General features: G+C 54.0%; 2 protein-coding genes across 2 annotated transcripts in view; one reads left to right on the forward strand and one right to left on the reverse strand.

The window, feature by feature from the left end:
• Window positions 1-530: 530 nt before the first annotated feature.
• Window positions 531-5451, forward strand: lrrc73 (leucine rich repeat containing 73; the record flags this gene model as incomplete). Its single annotated transcript, XM_079729662.1, has 6 exons — window positions 531-1280; window positions 1907-2067; window positions 2717-2839; window positions 3184-3284; window positions 4454-4700; window positions 5381-5451. Exons 1-6 carry the CDS (start codon window positions 1009-1011, stop codon window positions 5449-5451), a joined length of 975 nt encoding a protein of 324 aa, XP_079585788.1. The 5' UTR covers window positions 531-1008.
• Window positions 5452-7347: 1896 nt separating this feature from the next.
• Window positions 7348-25365, reverse strand: part of tjap1 (tight junction associated protein 1 (peripheral)) — a 29109-nt gene continuing 11091 nt past the window's right edge. Inside the window, 8 exon segments of the mRNA XM_079729645.1 lie at window positions 7348-11303; window positions 11305-12629; window positions 12867-12950; window positions 13475-13582; window positions 15368-15434; window positions 16276-16437; window positions 17374-17402; window positions 21125-21336. Coding sequence (XP_079585771.1) covers window positions 11171-11303; window positions 11305-12629; window positions 12867-12950; window positions 13475-13582; window positions 15368-15434; window positions 16276-16437; window positions 17374-17402; window positions 21125-21283 — 2067 coding nt within the window. The 5' untranslated portion in view covers window positions 21284-21336 and the 3' untranslated portion in view covers window positions 7348-11170.

A 25365-nucleotide genomic window follows, 5' to 3' on the forward strand; every position in this document is an offset into this window, starting at 1 on the left:
TACGCTATAACTCCTTATGCTACTGAGAAAGCAGAGAGCAGGGCAGGGAAATAAGAGTCCTTTCAAAGGATTGGCATGAATTTACCACGCACACAGTCAATTGTGATTTATTTTTTATTTTTTGCCAGCAGTATATATATAGATAATAAGGTTGTGGGTTGTGTTTGTAGGGGTCATTTTGGTATGTAAATAAATAAGCTCCATTAAAAGAACAGATTCTGGACCTCACTACTGACCAACCCCGGTGGCGGCCCTGGTTGCCGAGTGTAAGTCCAAGTCAGGGTGTCAGTGTTTGTTAGTCAGGGTGTTAGTGTTAGCCCAGTCTCGAGCTCAGGTGAGCTGCTGCTAATACCCGTCACGTGACAGGGAGGCTCGCAACATCCGCGAAAAGGACCGGAGAGCACTACGACGGAAGACGTTACAGGGGAACGTTCGAGAACGACATCACCGCTTCGTTTCAGAGCACGTGATTTAACGGAGCAGCCGGAGCGGGACGCGGCGCGTGCGTCGGAGGGGGGCGTTGTGGAAAGAAGCGCGTGTCCATAGTAACAGACACCTGCAACGCAACCGAGCAGCGCGCGGACACCGACCGGCTCGAGCTCCCGAAAGACAGCGACAGGTCAAGTCAGGGACGGCAGGGAATGTGCGTCGCGAGACAAAGTGTCGATAATCGACACATTTAAAGTGACGACAACAGCAGCCATCATGGCGGTACCGTATCGATACCAGCGCCTGGCCTCCTCCACTCGATCGGCACCAGATGACGTCAGCGCGTGAAGCGTCGAGCAGCAGTTCAACTTCCTGAGTGGAGCTGATCTATAAGTTACCCGCGACCCCGTGATCACCTCGCCCCGTTTTACTTCAGTACGTATCCGCGTGCACACGTGTGCGTAGTGTAAGCGCCGTGGGGATGACGTCACGCACGGACTAGCGGCGGTGGTCGTGCGTGGTGTGGGCTCGGTTCGGTTCGGCTCGGCTCGGTTCCGAGTCGCCCGGCCCCCCGGAGCGATGCTGCCGGGGTCCATCCAGATCACCGGGGAGGCGCTGTCCGGGGCCGAGGTGCGGGACATCTGCGACGGCCTGCGGGAGAACGGCGTCCGCCTGCTGTCGGTGCGCGGCTGTCAGCTCAGCGACCGGGACTTCGGCCGCGTGTGCCGCGGCGTGGCGGACTCGCGCTCCCTCGCACAGCTGAACCTGAACCTGGGCGTCGTCTCGGGCCTCGTGCGGACACGGCAGTTGGCGGACGCGCTCGAGACAAACCGCTCCCTGCAGACCCTGTTGTGAGTAGACCGCAGACTGGAACCACTTAGTGTATTGTTACCGGGTTATAAAGAATTGATGTAACTTGAGTGCAAACTTTATTAAAGTATGAGTGTATTTAGGATATGTATTTTGCCTAGTATTAACTAGTTGTTAACTAATATTTTCGGAAATCATGTCTTTCTTCACGAAAATACTGAAGAATAAAGTCAGTCAGTAAATGAAAGTCTCAGTGTGTGAGATTGAGGCTGCGGATGAAAGGAACTCAATAATAATTCTGTCCACTCTGAGACGCGCATTTATCAGCTCGTTTGGCTGGTCCGCGTGAGTGGGAGGGGTTTAGGGTGAGTGGATAGTAGTATTCATGTAAACAAACGGGCCGGCCAGCATAGGGATGTGAGTTTATTAACGATAATCTTATTAGAATCACTATCACATCAGTGTTGACCATACATACTTTCAGGTAACCATGGTAACAATGAGGCTTTCACCTCGACCCCGTCCTCTTCTTCCTATTGCTCTCTCTGGCATTCAATTCAAGAAAACTTTATTGGCATTGAAAGCATCATCACAATGACAAACATTCACACAGAGGAAAGTAAAGTGCACTATAAAGTCACAGACTATAACCTCCTGGGCCCCAAAGCCTCCACGGGAGCCCCCTCCTGGATGCGGGCCTGGTGACACTGAACGCGGCGCTGACCAGCCACCCGTCGCTGGTCAGCCTGGACCTGGGGGACTGCCTGCTGGGGGACCAGGCCCTGGGGCTCGTCTGCGGCATGCTGCCCCCCGATGGGGCCAAGTCAGGTAGGACCCCCGGCCCAGAGCACTACCAAGGGGGAGACACACACGGTGTGCATACACACACATCAACACTCACACACACACTCACACACACTCACTAACTAACAGTAACACACACACACACACTGCGCACACACACACACTCACTCTCACTAACAGACACATCTACACCCACGCTCACTAGCAGACACACACATCTAAACTCAAACTCACACACACCGCACATAAACACACATCTACACACACTCACTCCTACATCTACACTCACTCTCACTAACACGCACACACACATCTACACTCACTCTCACTAACACGCACACACACATCTACACTCACTCTCACTAATACACACACACATCTACACTCACTCACACACACGCCGCACATACACAAACACACACCGACACAAACCGCACGTACACTCACCCTCACTAACGCACACACCGACACTCACACTCACCGCCACATACACTCTCACACACACCGACACTCACAAACACACACACTCTCACACACACACACACACACACACACACACCTACTCACACATCAACACTCCTCAGGGCTGTAGGGCTGGACCCTGTCTCCCCCCCCCCTGACTGGGTGGTTGTGTCCCCCCCCCCGACTGGGTGGTTGTGTCCCCTTCCTCCAGGCCTGAGGGAGCTGACGCTGAGCGCCAACCCAGGGATCAGCACCAAGGGCTGGGCCCGCCTGGCCGTGGCCGTGGCCCACAGCTCCCAGCTCCGCGTGCTCAACCTGGACTACAACCCCCTGGGTGAGGGAGGGAGGGAGGGAGGGAGGGAGGGCGAGGGAAGGGGGAGGGTGGGGGGAGTGAGGTGAGGGAAAGAGAGAGCGAGGCTGAACTAGCTCTTAAGTGGTTCTTCTCCAAGCTAGCAGACCTCCTCCACATCGTTGTGCTACTAATGAAATGTGAAGCTCTCCTCAAAGCACCCGTTAGTGAGGAGCAGAGCCCGGTAGAGCTCAGAGGAGGAGGTGCAGTGAGGAGGTGGAGGAGGTTGTAGTTCCCACAGCTTCCTCTCTTCTCTCAGAAGGTTCTGGGGGAGAAGGTTCTTCTGGTTCTGACATTGTGGTTCCCTTGTGGTTCTCTGGTGGGTGCAGGAGACCAGATCGCCGGGATGCTGGCGGTTGCCGTGGCATCCAGCAGAACCCTGGAGGTGCTGGACCTTGAGGGAACCGGGCTGTCCAACCACGCGGCCCAGGTACCCGGCAGAACCCCCGGGTTCTCCTCTCAGATACGGAGGAACGTCTAGACCAGCCTGGAGAGGATTTAAAGTGATATTATTAAAGTGATGAACCTGTTTTACTGGTCCGCCTGGAAAAAATCATAATCACGATTGTTTTGGTCAATATTGAAATCACGATTATACAAACGATTGTTTTTGAGTTTGAAAACGTGTTGTTGACAAATGTACTTATTGTAACAAATGCACTTATTGTAAGTCGCTTTGGATAAAAGCGTCTGCTAAATGCCCTAAATGTAAATGTAAATGTGTTGTATTTATTAAGCACGTCTCTCCCAAAGAAGACTTTGTAACTGAGAACTTTGAAATTTTGCCTTAAAAGAATACACAAAATGGTCAAAAAGAAAATGTTCCAATCTAAAATAATATACAGATATGTATCCAGCTGTTCTGGCCTTTCTATAAAACATTAAATTTAAAAAATTAAAATAAAAATCAAAGAAAAACCTGATTATGTTAATTTTGTGATCGTTTGACGCTTAAATCGAAATCACGATCACAATTCGAATCAATCGCCCAGTCCTAATGGACAGTATCTATGTACACACACTAAGACTGTGCTGGTGCTGATACGCCCCACCAGGTGACACTGTTGTCAAACTAGCAGCCATCTAAAGAATAAATAAAGAGAAACTATAGAGGTAAAGGTTGGACGATTCTAGCTCTAGTTGTTGTGCTGTGCTGGTGATTCAATTTGTGGGTGGGGCGCATATACAGACCTACCTTATGGCCTTTCCCCCAGCCATTACTATTGGACCCATGGCTGTTGTTTTGATATTGAAGGAAATCATGATCACTGTCCTATAGTGTCCATTTTTTGTGAGTCTCAAGGTCTATTTCAAATGCAGTTAGAAATCTGGGACAGTTGCTTCACTTTGTTGGTATGCAATAGGCTGAAAGAATAAATAAATGAAACAAACTTGCTCCTTCTCAGTATAAAATTGCTTGGGGAGTCAAATTCCTCCACTGAAAAGGGTGGAAAGTGCTTTTACAGCTCTCTGGTAGTCTGGTAGTCTGGTAGTTAGCTATCTATCTCTTCCCTGCAAGTAGTTGTGTAGCGAGAATGCTGCTGAGGGAGGAAGCCTATTTGATTGACTGGCTGAATTGTCCAATCGTGTGTTCCTCAGGTGTTCCTGGACATGGTGCAGAGCTACCCCACCAGCCTGCGGGTCCTGGTCCTGGCGGAGAACGACATCGCCCCGGAGCTCCAGCAGCAGATCTCCGACCTGCTGTCAGAGGGGGAGGAGGAGGAAGACCCCGGGGCCCTGCCCACCCACCCCAGTCCCGCCTACTCCAGCGACATGCTGCCCCCCAGGGAGAAGCAGCACCACCCGCACCACCAGCAGCACGCGGGCCCCTGGATCCCCTACAGCAGTAAGGGCTGACCCCACCCTCTCTCTTTACTCCGCCCCTCTGGACCTGCTGCCCCTGGCTTCTGTTAACCCCGCCTCCAGTAGAGGGTCTAAGTGGCAGCACTGGGCTTTACTGGACCTACTGGGTCTACTGTACCATACTGGGCTTTAGTGGACCTACCCGGTCCACAGTACATTACTGGGCTTTACTGGACCTACTGGGTCTACTGTACCATACTGGGCTTTAGTGGACCTACCCGGTCCACAGTACAGTACTGGGCTTTACTGGACCTACTGGGTCTACAGTACAGTACTGGACCTACTGGGTCTACTGTACTGGACTTAACTGGACCGTAGTACAGTACTGGCCTGGACCTACCTGGTCTAGGGTACAGTACTATACTGGGTCTAGGGTACAGTACCAGTACTATACTGGGTCTAGGGTACAGTACAGTATGGTAGTCCATAGCAGTGACTGACTTAATGAGTCTATCTGGATCTTTCTTTCACTTCCCCCTCGACCTTTGACCCCGTCTGACCTCCCTGTGTAGCAGTAGTCTGCCGGGCTCTAGTGGAATGTAATCTAATCTGCCTAGCACCGCGGGGAGATTGTACCGGCCTCCCGGTCTGAATGCCTTGCTCGTGGCCTGCGGCAGCAGCGGTCTGTAGTTACAAACCCTCTCTGTTCTCTGGTTCCCACAGACCCCGCCCCCCACGTGGTCATGCTGACATCAGGTCTAGATGACAGCCTATTGGCTGAGACCGAGATGTAAGCCCCTCCCCCCCTCAATCATCCCCAACTTCCTGTCGGAGCGTTAGGGAGGCGGTTCCGTCGGAGCGCAGTATTGCAGTGTGTGTGTTTACGTGCGTGTGTGTGTGCGCGCTGATCTATGTAGCACTTGTAAATAGACTAGAGCGGTTTCCATGACAACCCACCGAGTGACTTCCTGTGTGATGTTAGCGCCGTGTCGCCGTCTGGGTTCTGGCGGCGAAACACGAAGTCTGAATAAATCAGTTTACATCTTGGTACAAGACCGGGCTGCTGTCTTCTGTCACGCACACTGCAGGATACACACTTAGGAAACACAGGCTACACACTCTGCAGGATACACACACTACAGGCTACACACTTTTGCTACACACACTGCAGGCTACACACTTATGATAGAAGCTCACACTACAGATGATGTGATACAGAGAGGTAACACACACACACCTTGTATTAAAGGCCACTGTATGACTGCGGTCCAGAAGCTTATTGTTGTTGTTCGGGGACACATAACCTAGCGCCTCTGTTGCCGATCGTCTGAACACCTTTACCTGTGGGACACGCCTCCAACACCCCATGCCAGAGGAGGGTCCGGCTCCGCGGTGTGACGTCATCAGAAGGGGACGGGAGCCGACAGCCACGAGATGACGGCAAGACGGATCCATCATTGATGACATCCTCCCGTCTCTAGGCAACAGGGGCAAACGACAGCTGGCTGTCGTTTGCCCCTGTTGCCTAGCGACGGGAGGACAGTTTGTCTCCGGCCACACACACACAGACAGGACGGGGGCGCGCTAATGAAGCTCGTTAAATATGCAATCGCCGGGATGTCTCGTGTTGGTAGTTAATCAGCCGCGAGACAGGTCGTTAGCGGGGTTAATTATAACCCGTTATGACGGATAGTGCGTTGAGGCTGGGGTGGTCTCTGGGTGGGCTGGGGCCCGGAGCGGAGCTATGGTGATCGCTGGGTGGGCTGGGGGCGGAGCCGGGTGATCTCCGGGTAGGCTGGGGGCGGAGCCGGGTGATCTCCGGGTAGGCTGGGGGCGGAGCCGGGTGATCTCCGAGTAGGCTGGGGGCGGAGCCGGGTTGAGAGAGGGAGACGACACCTGGTCGTTTATTGATGAGGGGGGATGAATAATAGATGGTGGGTGATAGACGATACCTGGTGCCCTCACGGCTGGGTTTACCACACATTGGGGAAAGAGTTCAGAGAGAGAGAGAGCAAGAGATTGCACAGATAGACTTATTTATCCGAAGGGCAATTTATTTGCAGCTTACCCAGTCATCGAAGACGACTTAAACACTCAAGACAAGACAGTTATGTCAGATACATAGAGAGGTGTAGAGAGATAGTTAGAGATGGAGAGGGACAGATGTGTAGCAGAGGGAGGTAGATAGAGAGAGATAGAGGTTACCAGCACACCGTCCATCTTACTAACCTGACACCAGCATGCCTCTCCCACACATTTCTAACCTCCACCAGAGTGGACAACTATTAATAGTACTTGAGTCGTGGTATTTAGGGGGGCTACATTTTAAATGTGTTCATGGGAATTCTGTAAAAAGCTCTCTGTGTTCCATACAGACAGCCCCCAGACACGTGTTCATTTTGCTCAACATTTGGTGCATTTGAGATGAACAACTTAACCACTACACTATAACTTGGGTCCTAGTTCTATGAAAAACACATAATTTATGGCAAAAAGCAGTTGCTAATAAAAGTGATCTGTAGTTTAGTGTCTAGACTGCCAAGGCGCTTCAGGGAAAACAGTGAGACCTTGTGGTGCCATACGGGACTACAACTGCTGGGCAAATAAAAGTTCAACAGACCAGTCGATGGCAACAACAATTACGATTAAAATATTTTATTTGTTTTAAAATATACATTGGATTACAAATTCTGAAAATAAAATTAGTCGTTTTAACAGTCTTTTTTGTAGTTTTTCCTTTTCTTTTTACAGTCATGTTCGTCCCGACAAGAAAAGATGTAGATGTAGTGTTGAGGGTACCGGATCGGAGCCGGATCGAACCGGTCCGCTGGGCGGGAGACCGAACAGACCAGCTCATCTGAACCCACTCTTGATTCCGGTTCAATAAACCTGTGTTTTAACATTCATCATTTCAACCATTTGCTGTCAAGTCATATCTAGGTACTGTTTATTTTATAAAACGTTGGGGTCTTCATGTGTTACCAAGGAAACCTACATGACCGGAGGGTCCAGGCTAACCCAGCACAGGAAGTAGGTGACAGCAGACCGGAAGTAGGCGGGTACCAGACCATCAGTACAGTATCTTCCCCATGAGTCACCAAATACACAAAACTTAGACCAGGAATGAAAGCTCTCCCTCTCTCCCCATATTTCCCTCCCCGCTGTGTCTCTCTCTCTTTCTGGAGAACTTTTGTTTGCTGAAATGCATGCTGGGATATTGGCTCTATTTCTGACTTGGTTGTGAAATATTCAGTAGAGCTGACATCATCTTTGCCCGCTGTTAACCTGTTCCTGACTAGCACGATCCGCTACATCAAACAGCTAGCACTTAGAGTAGCATGGCCCGTTACATCAAACAGCTAACATTAGCATGCTACAGCCTAGACTTTTCTGTTCTCACACACACACACACACTTTGTTGTAATGTGAACTCCCAGTGGACAGAGAGAAGCCAGACGGGGGAGGAGGGGGGAGGAAGATGACAAGAGTTGATGAAAGAGGAGAAGGGGGGGGGGGGGGAGGTGGAGGAGAGGAAGACGAGTGAGTGGAGAGGAGGAGCAGGAGGGAGGAAGATGACTTTGATTAAGAGAGTTCCTGTAATGATCTTGGGCTTCAATTATAATCAGGAGTGAACTTTAAATCACATTAAAATTGCACGACCACTCTCCCCCCGTCCTGGAACAGCTGTTCAGGTCTCTTACGACGCACGCACGCACGCACACACACGCACACACACACACACACACACACACACACACACACACACACACACACACACACACACACACACACACACACACACACACACACACACACACACACACACACACACACACACACACACCTCCTTTGTATTCACGGTGTTCTGTGCCTCCTGCATACTTGAGGGATTATTAAATATTCACTACTTCCTTCTCCCCGCGTCTGACCGCCCGACGTCCAGAAGACCTCCTCCTCAGAGCCAGGGAGACGCTCAATTATTCAGAATCCACGACCCAGAGCTCAGAGGAGTCACCTTGCACTGAGGAGGAGAGGAGGAGAGGAGAAGGAGTAACCCTGCACTGAGGAGAGGAGGAGGAGAGTAACCCTGCACTGAGGAGAGGAGGAGGACAGTAACCCTGCACTGAGGAGAAGAGGAGGACAGTAACCCTGCACTGAGGAGAGGAGGACAGTAACCCTGCACTGAGGAGGAGAGGAGGAGGAGCATGGGGGGGGGGGGGGGGGGGGGGAGAGAGAGAGAGATAGGAGGTGAAAGTTCCAGCTGTGTTCTGCTGGTTTTGTCCTGCCGGGCTCCGCACTGTGCAGAGAATGGAGATTAATAATTCAGTGTGGCAAAGAGACACCAGAACCAGCCAGAAAACCATCGGCCAAACAGTCACCCAACCAGTCAGTCAGTTAAAGGGGACCCATACCAGGGAGTAGGAATAGGGTATGGTTCGGCTTAGCTCAGGAGGTTCAATCCCCAGCTCCTCCTAGCTGAGTGTTGATGTGTCCCTGAGCAGGACACTTAACCCTAACTGCTCCTGACGAGCTGGCTGTCGCCTTGCATGGCTGACTCTGCCGCGGTGTGTCAATGTGTGTATTAACCGATGTAAGTCGCTTTGGATAAAAGCATCTGCTAAATGCCCTAATTGTAATTGTAGGAAAAATCACCGTGGACCAATCCTGGACCAATGACGTCCATGGTAAAACTTTTTGTTGTGTTGCCGGGGGTGACCCCTCCAGTCTGTCCAAGAGCCAATCAGTGAGGTCTGCATAACGGGCCACTGGTTAGGACCTGTAGACCATGCTCTGATGACGGTACCCAGCCTGGGGTCCCGGGCATTGAACCCACAACCCTCCTCTATAAAGACCGGGGTCAGGCTGTCCGGTAGGGCCTTGCTTGCCTTGCTCAAAGACACTCAAGCGTTTATCTGATGGTCCTATGACACACACACACACACACACACACCAGAAGAGCTTGCTGAGTAAGTCCTCACAATAGTGAACATTTTCCAAACATCATCGCTCCTCCCGGCTTTCACATTCCTGGTCTTTGTTATGAAATCCTGAATTACATCATACCCCCTACACCCATGACATCAAACCCTTCTAGAGCAATGACATCATGCTTTTCTAGAGCCATGACATCACACTCTTCTAGAGCCATGACATCATACCCTTCTAGAGTCATGACAACATGCCCTTCTAGAGCCATGACATCATGCCCATCTAGAGCCATGACAACATGCCCTTCTAGAGCCATCATGCCCATATAGAGCAATGACATCATACCCCTCTACATCCATTTTGGTTTTGGGGACAAAGCAGATGTGGGCGGCGTCTGCAGTGAGCGTTCAAACAGACTTTGATCAGTTAGACGGTGGATGACCACCTGGTTACCACGGTTACCAGGTGTACTATGGTAGTACAATCAGCTGTGTGTGTGTGTGTGGGCGAGGGGGGGGGATTTGAGTGGAAGAACAATCAATCAGATCCATGAAGTAGTCTATGGCGGGCGTGGCCGTACGGGCATGGCCACACAATCACGGAGGGCGGGGTTTCGGCAACATGCTGTTGTCATGGCGACATGCTGACTCGAGCAACAGACGCACAACAAGAATGTGGTGAAGGTGAGGACAACAGAAACGCACAAAACCCCACAAACACAGCACCTCAAACCAGTCAAGTCCTCGCTTAATAACACAAAATATAAACAAAGTAAAATACATCTTAAAGGATAAATGAGATGGTTATGAGGCCCTAAATATAAAGAGGCTTTCGGAAGGCAGGTCAGCGAGGACAACGAGCCGAGGATGCCGATTGGCCAGGAAGGAGCACCAATGACAGCGCTCTGTTAGGAGCCAATACCGGTGGAGGAAACGCACCTTGTTGCATAACATGCATAATGTAATAGTGTGTGTGTGTGTGTGTGTGTGTGTGTGTGTGTGTGTCGACATGAATCACGTCCAGGTCACAGGACAGCCCCGATCAATAGATGTGATCGATCCAGAACCTGACCGCTCGATGAGTGACGTGACGCGCGGAGCATCGATGACATTACCAGCGATGGCCGGAGCTAAAGTTAAATCTTAAACGCAAAAAAGACACGATGAGAAACCGAAGAATAACACTAATAACAACACTGGATCATCAATGGAAAACGATAATAAATCAATACTATGACATCACCTCCCCATGAGGGCGACAGTTTGTGGGGAAGGGAGGGGGGAGACGGGTTCTGGTGGCGCCATGTTGCTCGGAACATTCTGTTGAGGGCTGACCAATAGGAGAGAGGGGGCAGAGCAACAACACCCCACCCCCCTCCACCCAGACAGAGATAGGCACTGAAAGAGTCGTAGTTAGTGTGTGTGTGTGTGTGTGTGTGTGTGTGTGTGAGTGAGTGTGTGTGTACAGGAGCCGGCAGCATACGGCAGTATGGCTATTTCCTGGATGTGGGGGTGGGAGGAGTCTGGATGGTCGTCATAGAAACCAGGAGGGGAGCCAGCAGTCAGTGAAGGAGGGGTGAGGGTTCTAGTCCAGCAGGGTGCCTTGCTCCTGGGCGCGGGTCAGGCTGTCCTTGCGGTGCAGGTGGTGCACCCCCATCCTCTTGGGGTTCTTCTGGCCCCGCCCTGGGGGGGTGTAGCCGGGGGCGGGCGGGGGGGGCGTGGTCAGCGGGGTACTCCAGGGGGCGGGTGGGGGCGATGACGGGGAGGTCGCGAGCAAGGACATCCCGCTCCTCTGCCCAGCTCCCCACCGACCCCCCCTCTTCCTCCTCCCCCTCCTCCCCCTCCTCCTCCTCCTCCTCCTCCTCCTCCTCCTGAGTCGACTCCTCGCGCTGCATCACGGGCGCCGGCGTCGGGGTCAGCGGCTCCCCGTGGGTCGCCATAGCGACGGCGGCGGCGGCGGCGGCGTCGTGGGGGGCAGGCGCGGGGTCTCCCAGGGGGTCCCGGCCGGCCGGGGGCGGCGGTGGGGGCCCCCTGCCGGGCCGGGGGTCCGCCACGCTGCTGCTGTCCGTGTCCAGACTCGACTCGCGGCTCGCCGTCCAGCTGGGCGCCGACGACCCCTCCTCGCCGTCCGAGTACGCGGCCACGCCGGCCCTCTGGCGCTCGGTGGCCCCGCCCCCCCCCGAGGCCCCGCCCAGGCCCAGCTGGCGGGCGGAGTCGCGGCCGAAGGAGGTGCGGTGTAGCAGCGCGGCCGCCGGCGCCTCCCTCTGGACGAACATGCGCTGCCAGCTGAGGAGCAGGTCCTCCTCTGAGCTGGCCGAGCTGGGGGGCTGCGGCGGCGAGCTGAAGGGGCTGGACCCCCCGGAGAGGGGGCCCGGGGCCGCCGCGGGCGGCGGGCGGGGCGGCGGCGAGGAGGAGGAGGAGGCGGCCGAGCGCCAGCCGGAGTCGGAGTGGGCGGGGCTGGGGGGGGCGTCGGCCTGCACCAGGCTGAGGGAGATGGCCTGGCGCGTGGCGTAGGTGCAGTTGGGCAGCGGCGAGTTCTTGGGGATCTTCACCTTGTCGTCGGAGGTGAACTCGATGACCTTGCGGCCGGGGTACAGCGGGGGGGGCGGCGCCGGGTACGGGCTCAGCCTCTCGAACGACGAGGACGAGGACGAGGAGTTACCGCCCCTCCCCCCCGTGCCGCCCCCCTCCTCGCCCCCGCCCCCCCCGGGGGTGAGGGGGGTCTCGGGCCGGCGGCCGGCCGAGCCGTTGTGCTGGCCCCCGGGGGCCCCCCCGTTGGGCCGCGGGGCCCCGGGGCCCGTCATGTCCACGTGGACGAACACGTCTTCGGAGGCGGGCCGCGTCGCGCTGCAGGACTGCGCCGAGTTGAGCAGCAGCGGCTCAGGCTTCTCCAGCACGCGGGCGATGACCGAGGTGGGCACCACGTCGGCCGGCGTCAGGCTCAGGGTGTCGGGCTCCTGGGGGCCCGGGGATGAGGGGCCCCCCCCCTCAGGGAGGCTGCTCTTCATGTGCCTCTGGACCATGACCTGCAGCTCCGACGGGAGCTGAACACAAGACACGCCTTTGTTATGTTTTATTTATTTATTTACATATAATTATATGTAACCTCTAAATATTATATATATAATAATTGATATTTTATCACATATATATATATATATATATATATATATATATATATATATATATATATATATATATATATACTTATACTAGGATATATACTTTCTTTATAGTGTGCGTGTTTTAAAGAAATAAATCACACACACACACACACTTACATCAGAGAACTTGTGGTTCCTGAAGTGAGATTTGTTGCACTTGAGCAGCTGGACGGCCAGGTTACAGTCCTGTCTGTAGCGCTCCTGGGCGAGAGACACACAGACACAGGGAGAGAGAGAGAGAGAGAGAGGGTTACAGTCCTGTCTGTAGCGCTCCTGGGCGAGAGACACACAGACACAGGGAGAGAGAGAGAGAGAGAGAGGGTTACAGTCCTGTCTGCAGCGCTCCTGGGCGAGAGAAACACAGACACAGGGAGAGAGAGAGAGAGAGGGTTACAGTCCTGTCTGTCGCGCTCCTGGGCAAGAGACACACAGACACAGGGAGAGAGAGAGAGAGAGAGAGAGAGAGAGGGTTAGGGTCCTATCTGTAGTGCTCCTGGGCGAGAGACACACAGACACAGGTAGAGAGAGAGCGAGAGAGAGCGAGAGCGAGAGCGAGAGCGAGAGAGAGAGAGAGAGAGAGAGGGTTACAGTCCTGTCTGCAGCGCTCCTGGGCGAGAGACACACAGACACTGGGAGAGAGAGAGAGAGAGAGAGGGTTACAGTCCTGTCTGCAGCGCTCCTGGGCGAGAGACACACAGACACTGGGAGAGAGGTGTGTGACCCACGTTGAGCTCCTCCAGCCGGTTGACGGTGTTCTTGGCGTCCAGCAGCTTGTTGGTCAGCTCCACAGTCTCCTGGTCCATGGTCCGCTTGTCCCTCTCCACCTTCCGCAGCTGGAGAGCAGAGCAGACAGAGAGCGTCGGCACAGAGAACCACAACATCCGACTGACGGCGGCGGAACGGAACCAAGGACGGAGAACCGGGCGGGCCACAAGCGTTGGAGATGCATGATGGAGGTGGAGGGAGGGAGGGAGGGAGCAGGGGTCTGGTATAGTCTGGGAGAGGAGGGGAGGAGAGGGAATAGAGGAAGGGAGAGGGGAGAGAGGAAGGGAGGAGAGGAGAGGACAGGGATGGAGAGGGGAGGAGAAGAGAGGAGGGCAGGAATGGAGGGAGGAGGAGAGAGGAGAAGTGAGGAGGGGAGGAGAAAGAATAGAGGAAGGGAGAGGGGAGAGAGGAAGGGAGGAGAGGAGAGGAGGAGAAGGGAAGAGAGGAGGGGAGGAAACGAGTTAGGAATGGAGAGGGGAGGAGAAGAGAGGAGGGCAGGAATGGAGGGAGGAGGAGAGAGGAGGGGAGGAAAGGGGAGGTGAGCAGAAGCAGGAGATACTGAAGCAGAACCCAACTGCATGGACCCAGGTCTGGCTGACGGTGGCCTGGTTAGTGAGGAGGAGGAGGGTGACCAGTGAAGATGAGGAAGATGAAGATGGCGGTGAGTCCGTTACGAGGCAGCGTGAGGGGGAGCAGAGCAGAGACTTTAGGGGGTGAACGACATCATCGGAGCGACAGGGAACAGGAGAGGAGGAGATCAGAGGACCAGGAGAACACGACCAACATCCTACAGCCTAACCCCAAAGGCCAGGGGTCAAAGGTCACCCAGTGGGACTGATATTTAGAAATACTGAACACATGACAATGTCAATGCAGTTCACTGACACACAAAAACGTCTGTAATAGATACATCTTTGCATTAATAATTCTATAAAGACAATACTAAGCCATGATAGAAACGGTAAATTAAATTATAAAACTAATTTCAATTCAATTGAAACGCCAGTCCATCATTGACGATCTCACCACCTCTCGGCCCCTAACCCCCAGCCCAGCCTGGGCCTCCAGCAGAGGGAGGATTCACCCGTTCATCATTCAGCCCAACATCCTCCTGACCCCGCGGGGAAGGAGTCCAGGGGGAGTGGCCTATCAGGGCCTGAGAACCCAGGCCCCGCCCTGAGGACCTGAGGGGGGGGACCTGTCTCCATCAGAGGGGGTCTCTTGTAGCGGAGTGTTTGACCTCCGACCCTCTCAGCGGGCCGACGCCCCTGATGGAAACGTCCTCCGCAGGCAAGCTGGATCACAACTTGTGACATCACTTCCTCCCGCATCGCACAGTCTGCCCTGGACCAATCAGGTTACGGGTTCGTGGGGGGGGGGGGGGGGGGGTAAGGCAGAGCCCACGCCTCCTGACTGACGTGTGTGTGTACGAACCCACGTACAAACATGTGTCTGTATAGACACATGTACAAGCACATACATGCAGGCCACACACACACACAATGAGGGGACATATCAGAGAGGAGCCTGAAGTCGTCTCTCCTCTCCATCTGTCTGTTTTCCTCCCATTCCTTCCCTCCTTCTGCAGCTAGTCGGCCCAGCTGTCCATCACACGCACGCACGCGCACCCATGACCACACACACACAAACTCACACAGAAATGGTGTCCGTGAGCATTCACCAGTAGCAGCTCGTTGCAGCGAGTAATGTGCAGTGAGCCAGTTCCCTGACATGTGGAACCAAACCGACGTCTCCCTTAACTAATACAACTAGCACGGCTATGCCGAAATGCTAGTACAGCAGTGTGTACGTTTCTGTTGAAACGTGAGTACTAAGAAGGGGTCAAAGGTTACCAGGGCATGGAGCTTCTCTTCTAGATCCTGATTGGCTCGCTGGGACGCTGTGTAGCTGTTCTGGAGTCTGGAGACAGAGAGAGACAGAGAAAGAGAGAGGCCGAGACAAAAAAAATAGCAAGAAATATTAACAGCCTCTTCGTGTTAACAGTGAGTGGGATCCAGAGTGTGTGTGCATGCGCGTGTGCGTTCACACATACTGGTGAGTGTGTATGAGGACAAACAGCTTCCTGTATGTGTCTGATCTCCCCGGGCTCCGGTGGAAGTGAAGCCCCCCCCCCCCCCCCCGTTTCAGCTCAGATTCAAACACTGAGCATTCCGGGGAGGAGGGGGGGGGGGGGGCTCGTATCCCCATGGTTACGGCCCACACTACCAGGTGTCCGGGGATCTTAACCCTCTCTTGGCCAGACAGAGCTCCCCGCGGCCACACAGACCTGGCGGCCGGTGTCCCTGGGTGGTGAGGTCGTAGCGCCTCGTTAAAGTCAGGGCGACGCCCCCCAGAGATCGGGCCCCGTTTTTGGACTGAGGAACGCTCACTGACTGGTTATACTGACTGGTTACACACCCGCGCTCTCTGAATAACACACTGGTTTGAGGAGGTCTTATTTTAGTTAGGGATCAAATGTAAACGTAGAAGATCTTAACAGACGTCTTGCCGCGGTTCCCTCCTCCTTCAATAGGCTGCACCACGTCCTGTGACCTGAACACCAGAGGCCTCCTCTCTCCACCTCCATCATCATCCTCCAGAACCTCCTCCCTCCTCCACCTGCTCCTCATCCCTCTCCTGTCCCCCAACCCGACCTCCTTCACATCCACCCTTTCTCCGCCTCCCTCCGCCATCCACTCCGACTCCTACGTCTCCTCCCTTTCTACGCTCTCCACCACCTCCACTTCCTCCTCCCCCTCACCTCCTGAACTTGTCCCTCATCTTGTCCAGGTCGTCCTGGGTGCGACTGAGCTCCGTCTGCATGTAGTGACGGCTGTTCTCAAACTCCACCTCCATGGACTCCATCTTGTGGTTGCCATGAGACATGCAGCGACGCAGCTCCTCATTTTGCAGCTGGAGGATTCTGGGTAACGGGGAAGAGAGGGGAACAGACAGAGAGAGAGACACAGACAGAGAGAGAAAGAGAGACAGACAAAGTGATATACAGACAGAGAGATGGAGAGGGAAAGAGTCAGTGTGAGAAAGGGAGAGAAAGTGTGAGAAACAGTAGAGAGAGAAATAGGTTAACCTATTTCTCTGTTATTCTTATAAAAAGATAATGAATTCACACTGATCAGCTGACAGAGTGTGTGTACGTGCGAGAGGGATACTCTGCAGTGTTTAGTTAAATAGACCATAATGAGATCTCTCTCTCTCTCTCTCTCTCTCTCTCTCTCTCTCTCTCTCTCTCTCTCTCTCTCTCTCTCTCTCTCTCTCTCTCTCTCTCTCTCTCTCTCTCTCTCTCTCTCTCTCTCTCTCTCATCTAGGCCAATCCATACACAGGGCAGCTCCTGGGAATAGGAGTAGTACGAGTAATACTAGTAGTACTGTAGTACCTACTAGCAATAGGCAGCATGACTAGTGAGAGAGTACTACTATCAGAGAGTACAGGGTAGTCTAACTAGACAGAGAGTACTGGGTAGTCTAACTAGAGAGAGTACTAATAGCAGAGAGTACTGGGTAGTCTAACTAGATAGAGTACTAATAGCAGAGAGTCCTGGGTAGTATCACTAAACAGAGAGTACTAGGTAGCATCATTAGACAGTACTAGGTGGTATCAGTAGACAGTACTCGGTAGTGTTACCAGATAGTCCTAGGTAGTATCAGTGGCTGGTCCCAGCAGCAGGTGTAATGAGGCCCTTGTCTCTCTCTACAGTGCGGAGGGATATATCTCTCTACAGTGTGCTGGTCTCTCACTACAGTCTGCTGGTCTCTCTCTACAGCCTGCTGGTCTCTCTCTACAGCCTGCTGGTCTCTCTCTACAGCCTGCTGGTCTCTCTCTACAGTGAGCAGCTCTCACCTGATCCTGTCTGCGTCCGACAGCGCCTCCTGTAACACACAACAACAACAGTGGCATTAGTGTTGCTATTGGATTAGCCTCCATTAGATCACAGCGTGTTCCCGGAGAAGCAGAGCGCCCGCGGGGGGGGGGGAGGGGGGGGGGGGATTATCGCTGCCATTGCTCAGGATCAGGAAGAAGAGCGACGAGCTCAAACGGTGTCAGCCCAGGAGAGAAGACCCCCCCTCCAGCAGGAAGGACACACGGAGTGACAGACAGGAGGACGCAGACGGCAGGTTGTGTGGTCGATACCCGGGGGGAGCATACCAAGTATCAGACCCAGGGATTGTGTGTGGATCAGAGGCTGGTGTTGTACAGGGGCCAGCCGGACAGTGGTTCCGACTCTTGGTTCAGACTCTTGTGCAGAGCTTGCTAAAGACCTTCTTGAGCACAGGTTCCATCCCAGCACACCATGGTGGGACTTGATCCAAGGCAAACAGGAGCAATGTGTCAATTGGGATCTGACCCCTCCAACAAGAGCACAGTTCGAGGGTGGGATTCGAGGTCATGCTATGTGGCCTCAAAGGTCCTCTGGTATGTGAACTCTGCATCCGTAGGAGAACAGATCTTGGTGGGAATTGAACCAAAGTTTACAGGACTTAGATCCCTACAACAGCAAGAGAAGAGGCTGTGGTGGGGCTTGAACCCAGACTAAGAGTATTAAGGGTCCTTTGGGATCCTGGGCTCGCCAACAGCAGTTTGTTGTGGGATTTGAACTAAGGCCAGTAGGAAAAATGCTTGTCTGGGATCGGACCTCTATATTGGCAGGAGTGCATGCCATAATAGGATTTGAATCGAAGCTAGGAGTAAAGGATCCTCTGGGATTGGCCTTCAACATTAGGACGTAGTTGGACTGGAACCCAGGCCCACAGCTGAGAAGGGTAGAACGTGGGGTTACACTAAATCAGTTGTATGGAGATGTTTGTTCCAGCCTGGATCTCCTCCAACCCCGTTCTATCAGAGGATCCCCGATCGATGGGGCTGAAGGCTCCACACAGAGACAATGATCAAAACACGATCAATAATGTTTAGGTCCCCTGGTGGCATCAACAGACCGGAACCAATAACCCGCTGTAGTAGAGACCTGGTGCGTCTCTGCTGGGCGGTAGCTTTGGGGGAAACATCTGCTCAATGAGTCGATCAATAGATGACATGACAATACAATTAATAATCAATAAGACCTTGTGAAGCTTATATGGCCCCCTGGGGGAGGAGCTCTGAACGCATGATGAACGGAGCAGTTCACTAACACACACACCGCCTCGGACGGTCTGATTGGTTCCCGGGTAGCAGGACCGACACATGACACAGGAAGGACGTATTTTGCATGCTTAGATGACCTCCGTCCGTCGAACACAGGAACAGGACCAGCAGAGCCAGAGGGGTAAAAGCCTCAGGGTGGAGGTCTGAGGGGTGGAAGCCTCAGGGTGGAGGTCTGAGGGGTGGAAGCCTCAGGGTGGAGGTCTGAGGGCTGGAGGTTTGAGTGGTGGAGGTCTGGGGGGTGGAGATTTGAGGGGTGGAGGTCTGGGGGGTGGAAGCCTCAGGGTGGAGGTCTGAGGGGTGGAGGTCTGAGGGGTGGAAGCCTCAGGGTGGAGGTCTGAGGGGTGGAGGTCTGGGGGGTGGAGGTCTGGGGGGTGGAGGTCTGGGGGGTGGAGGCTGAGGTTTAAGGTTTGAGGGCTGAGGGCTGAGGTTATAGGATGGAGGCCAGGCAGGTGAAGGCCAGGCGGATGGAGGCCAGGTGGGTGGAGGCCAGGCGGATGGAGGGGGGGTGTCCGGGTGGAGCCCAGCTCACATACCTTGATCTGGGATAAGTTAGAGACGCTAGGGTCCGTCTTCTGATCCAAGTGAGGTGTCGGAGGACAAGGTACAGCCCCCGACTTCCTGAGTGGCGCCAATACTTCCTGCTGCGGGGACTGGCTCCGCCCCACCTTTTCCGTGTCTCTCCGCCCTCCTCGTCTCTCGGCCTGTGGACCCGGGTCCAGGGGCTCTTCTTTAGGCCACGCCCTGTGTTTTCGAGGCCCCTCCCCTCCGTACTGGCTTTGACAGGAAGTGGCCGTGGCTTGTCGCTCGGGGCGGGGCTCGCGGTGCAGAGGCGACACCCATCCCTCCCACGGCCGCTGGCCCGCCGGCCCCCGCCTCCCCCCCCCTGCTCCCGGCCGCCTGGGCCCCTGGCCCCAGCCCCGGCCCCGCCTCTCCGGCGACGGCTGCTTCCTGCCCAGCAGCTCCAAGTGGGCGGGGCTTAGCACGCTGCAGGTGATGTCGTCCAGGAAGCCCGAGAACTTCACCTTCTCCTCCAGAGCCCCCAGCCTCCAGTTCCAGTCTCCGGGGACAAGGCCGCCGGAGGAGGAGGAGGAGGGGGGCCCCGGCAGCGAGGCCCTCCTCTCGCGGCGGAGGTCCGGCCGTTCCAGGGACCGGCTCTTGGACCGGGCGGCGGGGGGCCGGCCGCGCCCTGGGGCCTGGCTCTGGTCCAGCACCTCGGCCGACCGGGACTTCCTGCCACGGGCGCCGGGCCGCTTCAGGATGCTCTTTGGGGGGCCGCCGCCGCCTCGGGGCCCCCCGCCCCGCCACGCATCCCCGGGGGACAGGATCTCGACCTCCTCCCTGAAGGAGAGCGTGGGGGAGGCGCTCCCCGCCCGCTCCCCCCCCGCCTCCCCCCTGGTGGGGGCCCCCGGGGGCCGGCAGCCCCAGGGTGGAGGTGGAGGAGGCCCGAGGGAGGTCCAGGCTGGAGAAGCTGGACTCCTCCTCCGGGTCGCTGTCAGAGGGCGACGCCCACCGCCCGCGCCCGCCACGCCCCGCAGCCTGGAGGGGGCGGGCGGCAGCGGGAGGGGGAGGGGTTAGTGAGGCTCCTCCTCCTCTAGGGGGCAGGGACCACAGCTCTAGGTCTGAACCCACTGGAGACCACCTCCTTACCGCTCACCTCCTTACCTATCACCTCACCTTCTCACCTCCTTACCCCTCACCTCCTTACCCCCTCAACTCCTTACCTTCTCATCTCCTTTCCTTCTGCCCCCCACAGCCAGCGCTGTCCCAACAAATATGTTGGGTCACCGTCTTATGCCCGCCTTTTTCCCGGCATGGTTCGGGTAACACTGACGGAGGGTAATATACCGGCTTCATTTCACACCCCAATTCACCCTCCCGGACCCTACACATATTGGCGGTTTCAAGTTGAGGTCAATGAAATTAGTCGGCTTCGCGTTTCCAGGGGCGGGACTTGGGTAGAGGTGGTGCTGCGTTGTCTCGACAACTGAGACAACGCAGCGATATCAACATGAGTAGTTCTAACCGGAGAGAGGGTGAAATCCGCGAGCTGCTGATCATCATGGGGGAGAGAGCGATGCACTCGCATTAAACGAAGACGGGGAGAGATGGTGAGATCTACGAGAAAGTACCAGAGGAACTTTCCTTACGAGGCTTTCGTCGGGATAAGAAACAAGTGGTCAGCAAAATAAAGAATACGTTGGCGTTTTAGTACTTCTCAATAGTTAATCGCGTTTGTAGCCTACACTCAGATGTATACTCTCCAGCCAACCAAGAAAGCCGGCTCCGTGACGACGGGGGATTTTACCCCCTCAGTTTTTTACAGGCAAGACAGGGAAATTTCCGGGCATGCCAAGCCGCGAACGAACCAACTTGGCAATGTAGAGATGCCTTCAAAGACCTTCATCCACCTTTATAAACACGTGACCTCAGGGCGGGGGGGCGGGGTTACCTGGCCGGGGTCCGGCTGCGACGACGAGGGCGGCGGTGGCGGGGGAGGGGGCGTGGCCGGGGGCATCTCCCCGCTGTAGAGCTGGGGCGGGGGGCGTGTCTCGCGGTGCTGCGGTGGCGCCCGGCGGTACGGCTTCCTGCTGGGGGCGGCGCTGGTCATCCTGGGCGTGGCGCGGGGGCGTGGCCAGCTGGGGGCTCCGAGTCGTGGTTATCCTGAGGAGGGGATGGAGGGGGGGGGATCAGCGCCGGAACCCAAAAGACCCGGTCGGTTCCCCCAGGACCCGGACACTAAGCACTCTACACCCACTCTGTCACTCCTCCTCCAAACCCTCGTCTCTCTCCTCCGCCAAACCCTCAGTCTCTCTCCTCCTCCCCACCCTCAGTCTCTCTCCTCCTCCCCACCCTCAGTCTCTCTCCTCCTCCCCACCCTCAGTCTCTCTCCTCCTCCCCACCCTCAGTCTCTCTCCTCCTCCCCACCCTCAGTCTCTCCTACTCACCCTCGGTCTCACTCCTCCTCACCCTCGGTCTCACTCCTCCTCACCCTCGGTCTCACTCCTCCTCACCCTCGGTCTCTCCTCCTCACCCTCGGTCTCACTCCTCCTCACCCTCGGTCTCTCTCCTCCTCACCCTCGGTCTCGCTCCTCTACACATGAAACATCTCTTGTCTGTATTGCAACACCACCTCTCTCCCCTCTCTGTCTCTCTTTCTAACACTCAACCTACACCCTGCCTCTTTCTCCCCTCTCTCTCTCTTTCTAACAGACTCAACCTACACCCTGCCTCTCTCTCCCCTCTCCCTCTCTCTCTAACACTCAACCTACACCATCGCTGCATCTCTCCGTATTCACTCCACCTCTCTCTCTCTCTCTCTCTCTCTCTCTCTCTCTCTCTCTCTCTCTCTCTCTCTCTCTCTCTCTCTCTCTCTCTCTCTCTCTCTCTCTCTCTCTCTCTCTCTCTCTCTCTCTCTCTCTCTCATTACTTGCTCTCTCGGGCGATCGATGGTACCGATATGTTTCCACATCAGCGTGGCCCCACTGCATTCTGGGTAACCTGCGCGCCGTGCTCTGACGCTATGGATCAGAGGACCGTGGCTCGTCTTTTCCACGCCTAGAGTACATAAAGTACCACCCCGTCCCTCCCCTCCTACTTATTGTATGTTGTACGTCCTGGCACTTAATGTTATTCATGCATCTTATCACAGCTATCTCTGTTGTATGCGGGGAATGAGTTAACCTAGTTATTGTTAGTGCTTGGCACTTGGTTCTATAAACATCCTTACTTTACTGACTCTCTTATGACAAATGTACTTAATGTAAGTCGCTTTGGATAAAAGAGTAAAAAAAATTAAATGTAAATAAAGTACGCTCCTGAAACGACCAGTCCCTGAAATGAAAGCGTACGAAACTAACTTGTGATAAAGAAGAACGTTGCTCCGTTGGCTGTGGCCTCACGCTCCATGAAGGAGCCGGATAGCTCTCCTCCACGGCCACAGACTGAATAACGTGTGATATAATGTGGACGCGTCGGCCAGGCAGAATGTGCTCCATTCTATCAGATGTGAGAGAGGAGTCTTTATTCTGTTATCGCAGAGACGTCCGGCTGAGACACTCGACCTCCAGAATGTTCCACGGTCTCCTTCCCTCTCTGGGGGTCAGCTTTCACACAACACAACCAAGAAGAAAAGCCTTCTGTTGGCGTCTCTAAACACTGAAGCAGGGAGATGAATCGAGAGCCCAGAGTGTTTGGAAAAGAGAAGGGAAGTATTTTTATCCTGAGAACAAAGCCAGGCTGCCTATTAGAACCATAAAGAGCCTAGGAAGGGGGAGGTCTGAACTACATAACGTCAGGTCATCTGCATAGAGAAGAAGTCTGCGTAACATAGTCAAATTTTGTCTTAAATAGTTTGCGTTAAGTAAAAGAGCTGGAGAGCTGAGAAGCTTAATGGAGACTCACAGGCCAAGAGGAAGAACTTCTCTTTAAAAGTCTCTCACTCTTCACTGGAACTAAACATGACTACTAAACACTGGTCGCTGCCGTCGGTGAAGAGCGTTCTGCTCCTCCGAGACATCAGGGTCAGCCCGGGTCTCCAGGACAGAGAGCAGAGGTAACACACAATGGAGGTCCTGCACATTCACTCCACTGTCATGTCACAGGATACGGCCTCGGCCAGACTGAGTCCCCTGAACACATCCTAACAAGGGCATTAACATATTATATATAGGGAAGAGCGAGGGAGAACGAGAGAGAGAGCATGACAGGGTAGCGAACGAGAAAGATAGAGAGCGGTAGAGTCAGCATGCCTCTTGGCTACAGATTGATCCCAGTAAAGTGTGTTGCCAACAAAGCAGTTGATTGGCCGAATCGAGCGGCGCTACAGCGAGCAAGTCAGCGCTAGGCTACTTATCTGAATGAAACCTATGGAATCCAATAGGGGTCCTGCTCCACACACACACACAAACACACACAGAAACAAACCTCTAACACAGGCACAAACACACCACACAGGCACAAACACACCACTCTCAAACACACACACAGACTGCTCACACAGACAAAAACACACACATATGCCCACATATACGCACAAGCCCGAACACACACACACACTCGCGCAAACAGACACACACATTATTAAGACTCCAACACACATACAACCGTGACTGATAAAACCGATGCACACACGCACATATATGCACACACATGGACACACCAAGTGTGTGCGACCGCACATATATGCACGACCGTGTGTGTGCATATATGTGCGTGTGTGCGACCGCCAGCGGTGGAACACGAGACGGCCCAGTGACGGCTCCGTCCTATGGAATGATCAATGGTGGTGTGTGTGTGTGTGTGCGTTTATTGCTTCCAAAAATAGCAACCATTTTCACTTTACACTGGGAGATGAAGGTGTGCCTCTGTTCATTTGTGTGAGTGCTATGTGTGAGTGTGTGCTTTGAGTGCGAGTGCGTTGTGTGCGTGTGTATGTACGTGTTTGTGTGTGAGTGCGTGTGTATTTCTTTGCTTTAGAGGATTAAAAGGAGACGAGAACAGCCACAATTAACATCACAGTGATGCGTGTTTGTGCGCGTGTGTGCTAGATTCTACACGCTAATGAAGCGCGACATTATCAGACATGCACAGCAGCATGCCACCAACAGGCCCTCATGACGTACGGTTTAATACAGTAGCGTGTAATAACACGTCTAGGTCATCTGTAACGTAGTGCAGTCATTCTTTGTAGTGTAACCTCTTTAAATTTAGACTTTCATTTCTCCTGCCACTGTTCTGTTGTTACAGCCGAGTTCCCCGGGGGGTCGTGGTCTTCAACCTCTGGGTAGCTGGTTCCATCCCCAGCTCTTTCTAGCTTACTGCACCCAGCTTGCTGGCTGCTCCCTTCATCAGGGGACCCAAACGTCTGTGTATGAAGGAGGGAATGAATGGGTGGATGAACATGTGTATGAACATGTGAACGAACGAGGGTATCAACGAGTGAATGATTGTATAAAGTGAGTATGAACGTGTGCATGAACTAGTGAATGACCAAGTGAGTGAACGATTGAATGAGTGAATGCATGCATGAACGAGTGTATGAACGAGTGTATGAATGAATGAGGGAATGAACGGGTGAATGCATGAACGAGTGAACGTATGATCGAATGGACAAGTAAATGAGTGAATGCACGCGCGAGTGAACGGGTGAATGAACAAATGCGTGAATGAACAAATGTGTGAATGAATGAATGAAGGAGTGAATGAAGGAGTGAATGAAGGAGTGAATGAGGCCCTGGTTGTAAAGCCCTGAGATCGGCCGCAGGTGTCAAATCGTTGTGTATGTTGAACAGTGCAGTGCGTTCAGTCGTTACATGACTGGGAGACATAGTTTCACTTTGATTGCGCCATCAGTGTTGAACATGAATAATAGATGGAGGACATTGTTGGGGATTCCTCTTAGTTCAGATCCAACCCTGATCAATAAGCTCATCACTCTAACATTGAACTGGACATCATGGACTGGGAACCATCACCATGACGTTGTACTGGACATCATTGACTGGGAACCACCACTCTGACGTCGTACTGGACATCATGGACTGGGAACCATCACTCTGACGTTGTACCGGACACCAAGGAATGGGAACCATCACTCGGACATTGTACTGGACATCATGGACTGGGAACCATCCCGTCTCAACACCCCATTCCTCCCCAGGCTGAACACTCCTGATTGGTCATTTCAAACCA

The sequence above is a fragment of the Pollachius pollachius genome (genome assembly GCF_949987615.1).
Source record: "Pollachius pollachius genome assembly, chromosome: 2".
NCBI classification, from domain to species: Eukaryota; Metazoa; Chordata; class Actinopteri; order Gadiformes; family Gadidae; genus Pollachius; species Pollachius pollachius.